The sequence below is a fragment of the Otolemur garnettii genome, unplaced genomic scaffold, assembly GCF_000181295.1.
Source record: "Otolemur garnettii isolate 467f Iridium unplaced genomic scaffold, OtoGar3 scaffold00051, whole genome shotgun sequence".
In the NCBI taxonomy this organism is placed as follows: domain Eukaryota; kingdom Metazoa; phylum Chordata; class Mammalia; order Primates; family Galagidae; genus Otolemur; species Otolemur garnettii.
Genome location: NW_003852446.1, coordinates 11,408,273 through 11,421,232, shown reverse-complemented (window position 1 = coordinate 11,421,232; position 12,960 = coordinate 11,408,273). Strand labels below are relative to the sequence as shown.

At 41.7% G+C, this 12,960-nt stretch overlaps 1 protein-coding gene across 1 annotated transcript; it reads right to left on the bottom strand.

Moving 5' to 3' along the window:
• Window positions 1–9,512: 9,512 nt before the first annotated feature.
• Window positions 9,513–10,511, bottom strand: LOC100965000 (melanoma-associated antigen B18-like). The gene has a single exon (XM_012806403.1). The coding sequence runs from the start codon at window positions 10,509–10,511 to the stop codon at window positions 9,513–9,515; it is 999 nt and encodes a 332-aa protein (XP_012661857.1).
• Between the last annotated feature and the right edge of the window lie 2,449 nt (window positions 10,512–12,960).

Below are 12,960 nucleotides of genomic sequence, written 5' to 3'. Positions count from 1 at the left end.
TACATGCATCATGTTCTAGTTAGTTGATTATTTAATAACAAAACTTTTATTTTCTTTCTTATAGTCTTCAATTTTATGTAAGCTCATGATCTTGGAAAACAATGAAGTTTAAGAAATCCCCCATTCGCCACTCTCCGCCCCTTTACTCTGTGTCCTAGCAGAAAAAGGCCTACTGCAAAGAACAACTCTTCCCCACATGACTTACAAGATCTGACAATTAAGCTTATGAACTTGCCTCCATGCAGTTATGATGGCAGCACTGTACAAACAGCTCCGTAAGATTTCATAACTCTGGTATATGTCAGTTTCTCACAGCTGTGTTTGTGTCAACATGTGGTGGTGTCTTGCTGAGTGACATTCATTATTGTTGCATGTTTTCATGTGCCATTGAGAGAATGTCAGAGCTTGAATTAAACCAACCAACAAACATTAAATTTCTTGTGGAACTTCATATGAGTGGAAGTGGAATCAGGGGCATATTAGTCCAAATTTATAGAGATAATGTCATGAAGAAAATGGCAGTGTACAAATAGATTAATTTTCTTTTGAGGGGAGAGAAAGTATGACTGAAGAAGAAAGGCCAGGGTAGCTGGTAATGAGAAGAAATGATGAAAACATTTCAAAAATTCATTGAATTGTGCATCAAAATTGTCAGCTGATTGTGAGCAGCATAGCCAACCAAGTAAACACCAATAGGGGAACAGGAAAATCTTAACTGAAAATCTTGTCTTGAGAAAGGTATGTGCAAAAGTGGTGCCAAGTGAGCTCGCCAATGAACAAAAGCAAAGGAGAGCTGAAGTTTGCCAAGACATTTTGGAGAGGCAAGATGATGTCTTTGGCCATGTTATCATTGATGATGAAACATGAGTGTATCTATGTGCCCCTGAAACACAGCATTAAAGTGTACAATGGAAGTCATGCAATTCTCCATGACCAAAAATCAGTCAAAACCAAGAGTCCACTCAATGTTGTTAACCTTTCATTATAGCAGAGGGATTATTCACTATGAATTTATACCAACCATATCAACAATTGACCAAGTTTACTATTTGGAAGTGCTGAAAAGGCTGCATGGAAAAGTTAGATGAAAACGACCTGAACTTTTCACCAACAATTCATGGCTCTCGCATCATGACAATGCATCAGCTCACATAGCACTGTCTGTGAGGGAGTTTTTAACCAGTAAACAAATATCTGTACTCGAACAGCCTCCCTGCTCACCTGACCTGGCCTCCAATGACTTTTCTCTTCACCTGAGGATAAAGGAAATATTGAAAGGAAGACATTTTGACAATATTCAGGATATCAAGGGTAACACAATGACAACTCCAGTGGCTATTCTAGAAAATGAGTTCCAAAATTGTTTTGAAGGGCAGACTAGGTGCTGGCATTGGTGCATAGCTTCCTAAGGGCCGGATTTCAAAGGTGACCATAGTGATATTTAGCAATGAGTTGTATAGCACTTTTTCTAGGGTGAGTTTGCAAACTTAATTTTCAGACCTTGTACACGAGATTCATGGATACCCCTCTTGTTTACTGATAACAAGACGAGACACTGATCCTCAAATTATTATATATGGTTAACTGAACTACTTGTCTCTGTTAATCAATGAAAATAAAATATTTGTGGACCAAACTTTGGTTAAACTTCTCTTCTTCCTCCAGGCTCCTGAACTTTGACCATCCTCACCCCCTTGAGAATATATTGGCTTCAGGGTAAAAATCCTCTGATCAACTGTCAAATCACATTACCCTTTCATCTCATTTCCTCACACACCTGGTTCTTCCAAGCATTGTTCACGCCTCTATATAAAAGAAAAACGCTTTTACCCAACTCTTGAGATACCTACATATCTTGTCGTCAAAGTGTTCTCCCTATTGCAATAGCCTCAACCTCCCTATCCAAAAGTCCTTTTTATCCCTTGCAATAATTCTTCTTAAAGAAGTCTTTCCTTACTAAATCTGAATTGTTTTTTGTTCAACATATTTTGTGGAATTTTTAAATATTTTGTTTCTAATGATTTCTAAACCCAAGAACATAATGTAATCGTGGGAGTGACAGTCATCACCTTTACCATAACCTATTACTTAGAGGAAAGTCACAGGCCTCCTACTCAAGAAGAGGAGCACGCAAAACCATGGCCACCAGGAGCTCTTGGGAACCACGTGAGATTCCATCAGTCACAGTCCACCTTCTGGGTCCCAGTGTTTCATGTCCCTACCGTATGCAAAATGCTTTTGTTAGGTTGGCAGTCTGTTCTCAGGTCTTGGTGTGCTCTTGGCTGAATACTGACCAGAAATATCAAAAGCAAAGTAAGCGTGAAGGGAAGTTAATTGAGGAAGAACAGGAAAGGTTTATAGAATAAGAGCAAGCTACACTGCCCCCAGATTACAAGTGGAGCCCTTCTCATTACTAGGGGCCCTGGTCATGGTCTGGGTTCCTGTTTTATGCTGTCAAGATTGGGCCTTCCCCATGGTTCACATGTCATCATTGAATCACGTTGACAGACAGTTAATGACATGATAAATGAGCCTTAAGTTACTCTGGGTCACTTTCCGGATCCTACTGTGCCTGGATAGCCTGGCCCTTGGGCTGGAGAATTCTCTGTACTCTTTGGCAGATTAGCAGAGTGTTCTTTCTTGCCCCTGGTGTGGCAGTTTCTTGGGACAGGGTCAAGATGTGGCATCATGATGTACGGGCACCCATCCTTGTCCTTCTTCTCTAAGTTGTGCAATTTCTCAAGGTAGCACCAAAGCAGGCCACCTGCTTTTGTCCCTAGAAGACCCAAAGTTCCCTCACTATTTACCTACCTAACATCTTCACTCTCCTCCAGGACAAATTCTGACTCTGTCACAAGATCAGCTCAAAATCAAAGTCTTATTGTCTCAATCACGTCCAAATGCAGATGAAGAGGCTCTTTGGGTGGAGGGTAGTTTATGCAATATACCAGTTGGACACAGTAAGTCTCTATTGTGAACTTGTGAAACAAGAGACAAGTCATCTGTCCTAATACTTCCAGTGCACAATGGTGGGATAGATATAGGATGACATCTATAGACATTTCACTTTATTTATTTACACTTACTGAGCCCCAAAACTTAACAACTGAGTCCTTTTTTTTTTTTGCGACAGAGCCTCAAGCTATCCCCCTGGGTAGAGTGCTGTGGCATCACAGCTCACAGCAATCTCCAACTCCTGGGCTCAAGTGAGTCTCCTGCCTCAGCCTCCCAAGTAGCTGAGACCACAGGCACCTGCCACAATGCCTGGCTATTTTTTGGTTGCAGCCATCATTGTTGTTTTGGTGGGCCCAGGCTGGATTCGAACCCGTCACCTTAGGTGTATGTGGCTGGCACCTTAGCCACTTGAGCCACAGGTGCTGAGCCCTGAGTTCTTAATATTTCTAAATAAATGCCTACTTGTTGCCATGTTATGTTGTTCCAGATCATAAAATAAGATGGAATATTTCCAAATTTGTTTTACATAATGGCACAGCTCCTACTTTTAAACCTGATACACCACAACAATTGCATAATTAAAGTGGTGATTCACATAACTATATTCAGAAACTAAGTTTTCTTCTAAAATTAACAACAATTAGAAATTAACTAGAAAGACGACTGTGAAAGAATGAAAGAAAGAGAAATATGGAAAGCGAAAGAGAGAGAGAGAGAGAGATTGGTTTTGCAATAAGAATAAATGTTCTACTATGACCTTTGAAATTAAAATATTTAAATACATCTAATCACAAGAATGGTAGCTGTGCGTTAATTAGATAAAGTGTCTCCTAGCTGATGCAGCAGACAAATGCTGCAACTGAATGGATTAAAACAACAAAGATTCCTGTCTCATAAAATCTGATGTAGACAGGCAAGGGATGTGAACTGACAGGTGATCTAGAGATACCGTCCACTTCCAACATGCAGCTATACATGCCAACATGGGCTCTCGGTGCCTTATGTTTCAGTGGCAAGAGCAATCCTAATTACAGGTGGACTAGGCAACATAGTCTCCTCATGAGCCTAGGAAGAAGAGCAAGATACTATGTGGATAAGCATGTTCAGTTTCTCCCCAGAACTGTTATGTAACAAGTGCTTGATAAAAGAACAACTATAAGGCTTGTTATGAAAGCAACTCTCTTTATTTCTTTATTAATTTTTTATTTTCAATTACTATGGGTACACAACAGGTTTATATGTATATAGGGTCCATGTGATGTTTGCAGCTGTAAGAAATGAAGAGAGAGTAGGAATGAGCCCAATTATGCCGTGACTCTTGCAGATTCCTGATGATACCACCTTGATGGACTTGGATAAGATATGGGAGCATTCTCTGGATTACCAGGCAAAGTCTCTCTCTCTCTTCCCTCACTCTCTATGCTGGGCTGCTGGAGCTGGGAGAGGAGTGGCATGGACATTCCCTCATGGCTGCCACAGCTGGCATTGCACCAGCTCTCACCCGAAGCCAGCCCAGTCTTCCCCAAAGCCCATGATCGCCACTTCCTAGCTACCCCTGATATTTAGTTGAAGCCCAAAGGCTCGTTAGTCAGCAGCTGGTGAATTCTGCCAGGAATGGGTTCTTCCCTTCACTAGATTCCCTTCTGGACCTTGGTGTGTCTTGAAATACTGTCTAGGAATTAAGGCCTGGAATCAGGGCTTGGGAGTTTGCTTGGTAATTTACTGTGACTGAGCTTGTACCCAAGTTACAGGACATAGTTCTTTGCACTCTTCTTTTTCTTTTCCTCAAGTGGAAGAAGACTATCCCTGAGCTTCACCACCTGAAGATGGGAGAGGGGTGACACAGGTACTTGCTTGACCATTGCCACTGGTGTCTCAAAGGGTCACATATGCCAAATCTACTGGCCCTGAGCCAATACAGTTGCAGAAATAACCCAACGTATTCAGACCATGGTGTCTAATTGCCTTTCTAATTTATTCCAGGCTGCAGACTGCTTTTGTTAGCTGCTGGTGGAGCTAACCCGAACTCAGGATTCTACCACCAGGGTGGAGAACTGTCCTTTGGCTGGGCTGGTCTAAATGCTCCCTCCGTGGGTGTCAGCAGAATTCTGCCTTATGCTGTGCTCTCCTGTGACAGGGCAGCCCCACATTCCAATGCAAATTCCTACAATTATTTCACAATTTTTCCCTGGGCACACAGATTTCCTCTTCACTTTGTGCTGGCGTGGCACTGCCAGGGGATGTGGCAGGCGTGAGGTAGGCAAGGCAAGACTGTCTTTCCTGCCAGGTTCAGTGCCATTTTCCTCGATATCAATATAATGTTATAATCAAGTTCTCAAGGTGCTTTCTTGCATGGATAGAAATTGAATTTGGTGTTCACGTGCAGGGAAACTTGCTAGAGGGCTCTATTTGGTCATCTTACTCTACCTGCAATCCTTTTCATTTCTTAGTGGAGTTTGTAAGGAGGCAAATTTGCCCTGCAATTCTCTAAGATTTTTATCAGTCTCCTACATCACAGGTGCTTTCAAATATGGGATCACATTTAATGTTCAAAAGGCTCTGGGAAATCTCAGTGGGGAGATAGCACCCTTTCCACTCAATAGCATCTTTCTGCACTGAGTGTAAATCGGATGAGAAAGAGTTCCTTTCCATTTGTGCACAGTCACCTCTTAAGAATTCTGGAAACCTCAACATGGCTGAACATACATTTCCAGGTGTCATTACTCAGAAAAAAACAATCAAGATTTTTCTCTGGAACAAGCATTGAAATGAGAGGCAGCAGCAGGATGGTGAATTATTTTTATCTTTGCTGTTTTGAACACAGCATGTCTGCCAGGAGGCCATTTTTTCCTTTTTAGAAGATCTCTAGGAGTAGGGGTTGAGGAATTTGGCCTCAGTAGATGTTTACTACGCGATGATTTCCATGGTCTTCCCTCATCTCCAACTTATGAGGGTGGCTGTGGTTTTTGACTATCTGGGTAAACTCACCCATCAGCATATTTGTTCAGGGGCCGTCTCAAATAACACACTCCTTTAAAATCTTATTAACTGGTGGCACCTATGGCTCAGTGAGTAGGGCGCCGGCCCCATATACCGATGGTGGAGGGTTCAAACCCAGTCCCAGCCAGCTAAAACAGCAATGACAACTGCAACAACAACAACAAAAGGCTGGCATTGTGGCGGGCACCTGTAGTCCCAGCTAGTAGGGAGGCTGAGGCAAGAGAATCTCCTAAGACCAAGAGCTGGAGGTTGCTGTGAGCTGTGATGCCACAGCACTCTACTGAGGGTGACAAAGTGAGACTCTGTCTCAAAAAGTAAATTAATTAATTAATTTAATTTAATCTTATTGACGGTATTTAGGTTGTTTACAAAACCCTATCTCAAAGTTTGGTTACATCCCAAGAATCAATATTTTGTGTGGAAAATCAGAAACCAGACTCTAACAGCCAATCTCATTTGGGGACTACTGCAATGTTGAGGAGTGGGAGAGGGTATGTGGTAATCAGGCACCTCAATTTCATTGTCAGGTATTCCACTGAAAGGGATAGGCCCTCCAAGAGACATCTGCAGAGAGTTGGGTACTATAAGTCAAGGGGAGGGCAAGCAATTCTGGGCTGCCTGTATCACAGAAATTAGGGGCATGGCCTTTAGAGAAATCTGGGAAGAGCTGGTTAGTAGATGAGATGTTAGTTTGGACATAAAGACACACACACCAGGTGACAGATGCTACAGTGAGAGACAGTGCTAGTCTAGGACATGTGCCAGCATCTGGGCTGAGTTTACTCTTTTTTTTTTATTATTAAATCATAGCTGTGTACATTAATGCAATCATGGGGTACATGTCCTGGTTTTATATACAATTTGAAATATTTTCATCAAACTGGTTAATGTAGCCTTCATGGCATTTTCTTAGTTATTGTGTTAAGACATATTCTATACCTAGTAAATTTCACATGTACCCTTGTAAGATGCACGGTAGGTGTGGTTCCACCACTCCCTCCCTCTATCCACCCTCCCCTCTCCACTCCCCTCCCTCCCTCTCCCCATTTCCCCTTCTTCTTGGGCTATAATTGGGTTATAGCTTTCATAAGAAAACTATAAATTGGTTTCATAGTAGGGCTGAGTACATTGGACACTTTTTCTTCCATTCTTGAGACACTTTGCTGAGAAGAATAGGTTCCAGCTCCATCCATGTAAACATATAAGAGGTAAAGTCTCCAATTTTCTTTCAGGTTGCATAATATTCCATGGTGTACATATACCACAAGGGGCCGGGGACGAGGCTCCTTAGAAGATGAAGCCCACAATCCCTGACTTATACTTTATTCTCATATTCACCTTCCTTCTTTAGGCCTGTTTCTAATACTTTGGTTAGAGAATTCTTTATTTTTAATCACTTCATACTAGGGGGAAGAATAGTTAATTAAGAGATGAAAACCCTGCCCCAGGTTAGGAGTGGAAAAGTATAGGCTTTATAAACAGTTTTTGTCCAAATTAGACCAGGAGTCTACACCCAACTCTGTTACTTATCAACCGTATGAACTTAAGAAAATGACAAGTTCTGCAAATATGTTTGATAAGCTTGATTTTGTAGACCTGCTGGAATCCATGTAATGCATATGAAGTACTTAGCAGAGTGACGAAAAATATTGGGTCTTTTGTTAATGGCAGTTATCATATGATTATTTTTATCACAGATGATATCACTCTCCCTTCTAGGAATATTTATTTTTATGAATTTAGGGGACTATGTAGATTGCTATGAAAATTAATACTAAATTATCTCACAATAATATTTAGCAAGTAAAACTAAATAAAATTTCCCAATTTGAGGATAAGTTACTGAATTTACATGTGGGGGGGGCTCTTTTCCAATTGGATGCAACCAAAGGTCCTAGAATCTGTGTCAAGGACCAAATTTCCCTCCCAAGTGCCTTTCTACGCAAACCACCCCTATTTTCAATCATTTCAACATCATCAAATATAGAGCTATCCTTTAAAGTCTGCCATTTTACTCTCATGCTCTTGTGGGCAGCACCTGTGGCTCCAGGAGTAGGGCGCTGGCCCCATATGCTGGAGGTGGTGGGTTGCAACCCAGACCCAGCCAAAAACTGCAAAAAAATAAAATTAAATTAATAAAATGCTCTTGTAAGACATTGGGCTATGGCTCTCTGAGTTCAGGGCAAAGAGGGTCAACACAGTAGCTTCTTAGTAGTCCACTTCAATGGAGTTTCACCCTTATTTCTCAGAATTTTCTTGGAGACCCTGTGCATAAAACAATTAGTCTTTCCTGTGTGTTCAATTGAAAGCCAACAAGAGCACAGGATACCGCCCATTTCTGCCCCAGAAGGAGGTTTTTCTCTTGTTTATTAATGGAACCAAAGTAATTCTAAAGGGCAACTGTTAATTCTAGGGTTTTGTCCCTTTCTATGTCTCAGGTGAGACCCACCACCTGAGTGTCTGGCTTCTGCTCATTAGTTCCACAGCTACATTTAGTCCACCACCCACCTTAAATTAAGATTATGCCCCGATGAGAGAAATGTGTGGTTTCCCAAAACTTCAAATGGCCTTTCCTCAGGGAACTTACACTTTATTGTTTTCAGCCAGGGACCCTTCTCTGCAGTTTCCCCAAACCCCATATCATCCCCTCACCTTTTTAGCCCTTTGTTTTACTTATTCTTTGGGTCCTAGGACTATTTCACCATGTTCCCTACATGATTACTGCTCTTTAATATATAAATATCAGCATAGGTGGGTGTTTTGTATCCCAGTCCTTCCCTTTCTCACAAAATGACTTTCAAAAAAGAGATGCACAGTTAATATTTGGAGAATAAATGAGCCAGCAAGCACTAATTGCAGTTTATAAACATTTTATTTTTTTCTATATTCATTAGTAAGCTAAGTGAATCCAGGTATGCATTTTTTATTTGTATAGAACTGACTAAAATGTATTAAGGAAACCAAGAACAGAACACATTTCTACTTTGTTTTCTCTAGTTTTTGACCCTCCAAATTATGCTCCTAAATTATTTCACATTTTTAAGGAAATGCCTTTTAATGTCCTGTTTCTTTGTTCTGTTTCACCAAATATGAAAGGTTTCCAACTTGCTTTACAGAATAATAAAACTCCTACTTTTAAATAGCAGAAAAATGTGTAACTAAAGTTATTAATAAATTAGATTCTAAAGTTATCAGGACTTTCTGCTAAAAGAAACATTTGAAATTGAATGCAATAGAGGAAGACTGAAAAAGATAAAACTCCAAGTTACCCATACAGAACAAGAACACAGCGATGGTATACACAGTGTTCCTCCACCCTGGCTATTTGCTGCTTAAACTTCCCTTATCTTCCATGAAGAAAAATAATCTTCCTCAGACTTCAACACTTGTAATATAAGCTAGAAAGAAAAATAAAGAAAGTTAAGATTTGAGCTACCAATATACAACAGGAACACAAGGACGACATACACTTATTCCTTCCAGCCCCAGCGTGGCCCTTCACAATTAGAAAGTTAACAGACCTTTTCAATGAAGATGTGAAGGAACAGCCTCAGGTTTCAATTAGCACTGGAGAGCCTGGCGATGACTCTGAGACGTGCGCTGCGAGCCCTGGCCGCGGTTCTGGCCTGGGCTCTCTCTTCCTCATCTTGCAAAGCCTCTTCATACCAGGATGGGAAGGCACTTGGGACCGTATTATGGACCTTGGCTAAAAACTCCAGGACTTTCATCTTACTGGTTTCTGCGTAGGATCTTGGACCCCACATGAATTCATAGCGTGGAGGATCACTATCGGGCACTTGCTGGGACTTCAGGTACCTTAGCTGCACCAAATCTTCGGCAATGACCTTTCTGGGATCCCCATAGATGAAGTGCTTCTTATCAGCATATACACCCATCATATTCAGCACTTCCCAGATATCCTCTTCTGGGGCACAGTTGCCTTTCATGAAGATCACACCGAGCACAATCATCAGGAGGCCAGTCTTGGGCATGTTCTCTTCTTCACCCACTGATCCATCAGTGCTGATGTCTAGTTTGTTGACAAGGGCATAGCAGTGCCTGACGGGATCCACTTCCTTCAAATCAACACCAAAGGCCAGCTCCATGTGCTCAGAGGCTCTCCTGAGGATCTCATTGAACTGACACTTGTATTTCTTGATAATAAACTTCATCATGTCTGCCTTTGTAATTGGCTCTTTCTTTTGATACTTCTGCAACAGGAACTGCACCAGCAAAACCACATTCTTGTTTAAAGGATCTTTGCGGAACTTTTCACTTGCCCTTGAGGAACTCGTCTCATCTTGGCTGTTGGCACCTTCATTTGCAACAGCTTCAGTAGCACGGCTGGTAGATGGGGTTTCCTGAGACATCTTAGAGGTGCTAGGTTTCTCGGAACCAGACAAATTTTGGGATCCACCTTCACAGACAGGGCAGGTAGGAGAGTGAGATGCATCTGCTGCTGCAGTGGCCTGAGCATCTCCCAGATCTTCCTTCTCACTACGGGCCTGGCGGCGTTTCTCACGGGCACGGAGCTTACTCTTCTGTCCTCGAGGCATGATTACTCTGGTCAGGCACAACAGGTAATAATGCAGGCAGTTGGGTTGATGAATAGGTCACCCTAGAAGATGAAGGATGAGATACTGTACTATGTTCACAGTCTTGGTAGAGAGATTCTACCTTGGCTCTAAAAACAGCTGCCTCTGCTCATTCTCCTAAGGGCACTGTTTCAGGATGTCACAAGGCAAGGCAGGGGCGCGGTGGGACTCTGTTCTGATGGAACTTGTCGCGTAAGTTCTAACTCCTAAACAATCCTTTGACTTCTTCCTCTGGTAACATGAGGCTGACCCCTTTAGGTCCTAGCTTCCCATCCCACAGATGGTTGAAAGGAAACAAAAGAAAGTGAGAGATCATTAGGTCTAACAGCTGTGCTTTCCTCCACCAAGGATTGATAGTGAGAGTAGGGCAGGGCAGAGTATGTTGGATCTCTGTGGGGCTGCCCTGTTCCAGGGGAAGCGTGACCCAGAAGTTTTAATAAAAGATACTCACTTTGACACTTGCTGGCTCCCAAGACTTCTTCCGGCCACACCTCTCAGACAAGACCTCACAAGCAGCAGTCTAGTGAGGCCGAAGTCAGAGCCTGCAACTTCCTGTCACGCCCACCTGGCCCTGCTGGGACCACAGCTGCGCGGAGCTCTAGCAGTTCTCTGTTTGGGGGCAAGGAAGGTTTGTTGAGAACTCACATACAGTCCTTTCTTGGTCATTTCACAGGCCATGGGACTTCTCTCTCTGCTGAGAGATTCAGTCAGCCTCAGACCAAGGATTTTATTTACCTCAGACTCCAGAGTAGGTGGAGCCTAAACCCTGAAGCTACACCTTTGCCTTCCCAAGATTGACAGTAGGGGTGGAAGTTAGTGTGTGTGTGGGGGGGGGGGTCCCTTTTTTTTTTTTTTTTTTTTTTTTTTTTGAGACAGAGTCTTACTATGTTGCTCCTCAGTAGAGTGCTGTGGCGTTACAGCTCACAGCAACCTCAAACTCTTGGGCTCAAGCAATTCTGTTGCCTCAGCCTCCCGAGTAGCTGGGACTACAGTCAACGGCCATAACACCCAGTTATTTTTGTTGTTGTTGTTATTGTTGTTGTTGTTGTTGCAGTTTTCTCATTGTTGGTTAGCTGGCTCAGGCCCGGTTCGAACCCACCAACTTCGGTGTATGTGGCGGGTACTGTAACCACTGTGCTACAGGCACTGAGTCTGGGGTTTCTATTTTTGAGTAAAAGGTGCCCTCAGTCTTCACTCATGTCTCGCCTTAACTCTTTTTAGGTGGTGGGCCACCTCCCCTCTGCTGACTTGAGGCTAACCCCATCAGGTAAAGCATTAATTTCAAAAACAAGGAGAGTTGACATCTGTACAATGTAGTGTTTACCATGAGTAAACATAGTATATTGCTCTATTTGGTACATATTTTACTTCAGTGTATCAGAGAAATTTTGTATTTGCTTCAAAAAAGCTTGTGTACAATTGTGTTAAGGCTCTTTTTAGATGTATTTTCTATGTTGCTGCTGTTTTTAAATGGGATTTTCCATTATATTTTCTAATTATTTATTTTGTGTGACTTTACTGTAGTGTTCTTCAAATTCCTTATGCATTTGAACATTTTGTGATCTGATTTCTTTAGCATTTTTATTTAGAGGATCATCATTATATCTCTTTATTTTCATTTTTCATAACTTTTCTTTGGTGTTTTTATGTACGGTTGTATACTGGCTATGCAATATAGCCTAGAATTGGTACTATATCTCTGTGTCTTGTTCTGGACTATCAGGAACGCTGCTAGCATTTCACATTTATCTATGTTTGCTGTTGGTTTTATGATATGGAAATTCCATTCTAATGTAAGTTCACTGAAATTATCATGAACTGGCATACTAGATGCTTGTCCTTTATCCCTACACATGATCACATGCTTTCTCTTTTCTGTTAACATAGTGAATTCCAGTTCACATTTTTTATAATGTGATTTGATCTTTACATTTCTCAGACCCAGCCTGTTTCCCGGTTGCTTCACTGCTGTATTATTCGCTGCTATATTAAATATGCTATAAATTTAGTTAGAATATTTGTGTCTATATGAGCGAGTTTGGCCTTTTCTTGGGGAATCTTTATCTAGTTTTTGTATTAATGAAAGCTAACCGTAAAAGTGATCAAGTAATTTCTTCTCCTCTGTGTCATTTGTAAGAATTTTCTCAAGGTATTGATGAGTTTTGCCTTCAGCATTTGGTGTAATGGACTTCTAAACCTTGCTGGTCTTGGACGGTTTTGTGAGTGCCCAGACCTAGACTAATTTCAGTTTGTACTGTATAATTAATTTTTATTTCTTTATGAACATACTTGTTAATTTATATTTTTGTTAAAAATTGTTCTATTTTGGCTCAGTGCCTGTAGCTCAGTGTTACAGTGCCAGCCACTAAACTGGGGCTGACAGGTTCAAGCCAGGCTCCAGCCTGCTAAA

Coding starts and splice junctions, on each gene's coding strand:
- LOC100965000 (XM_012806403.1), bottom strand. CDS start 10,511: ATGCCTCGAGGACAGAAGAGTAAGCTCCGTGCCCGTGAGAAACGCCGC.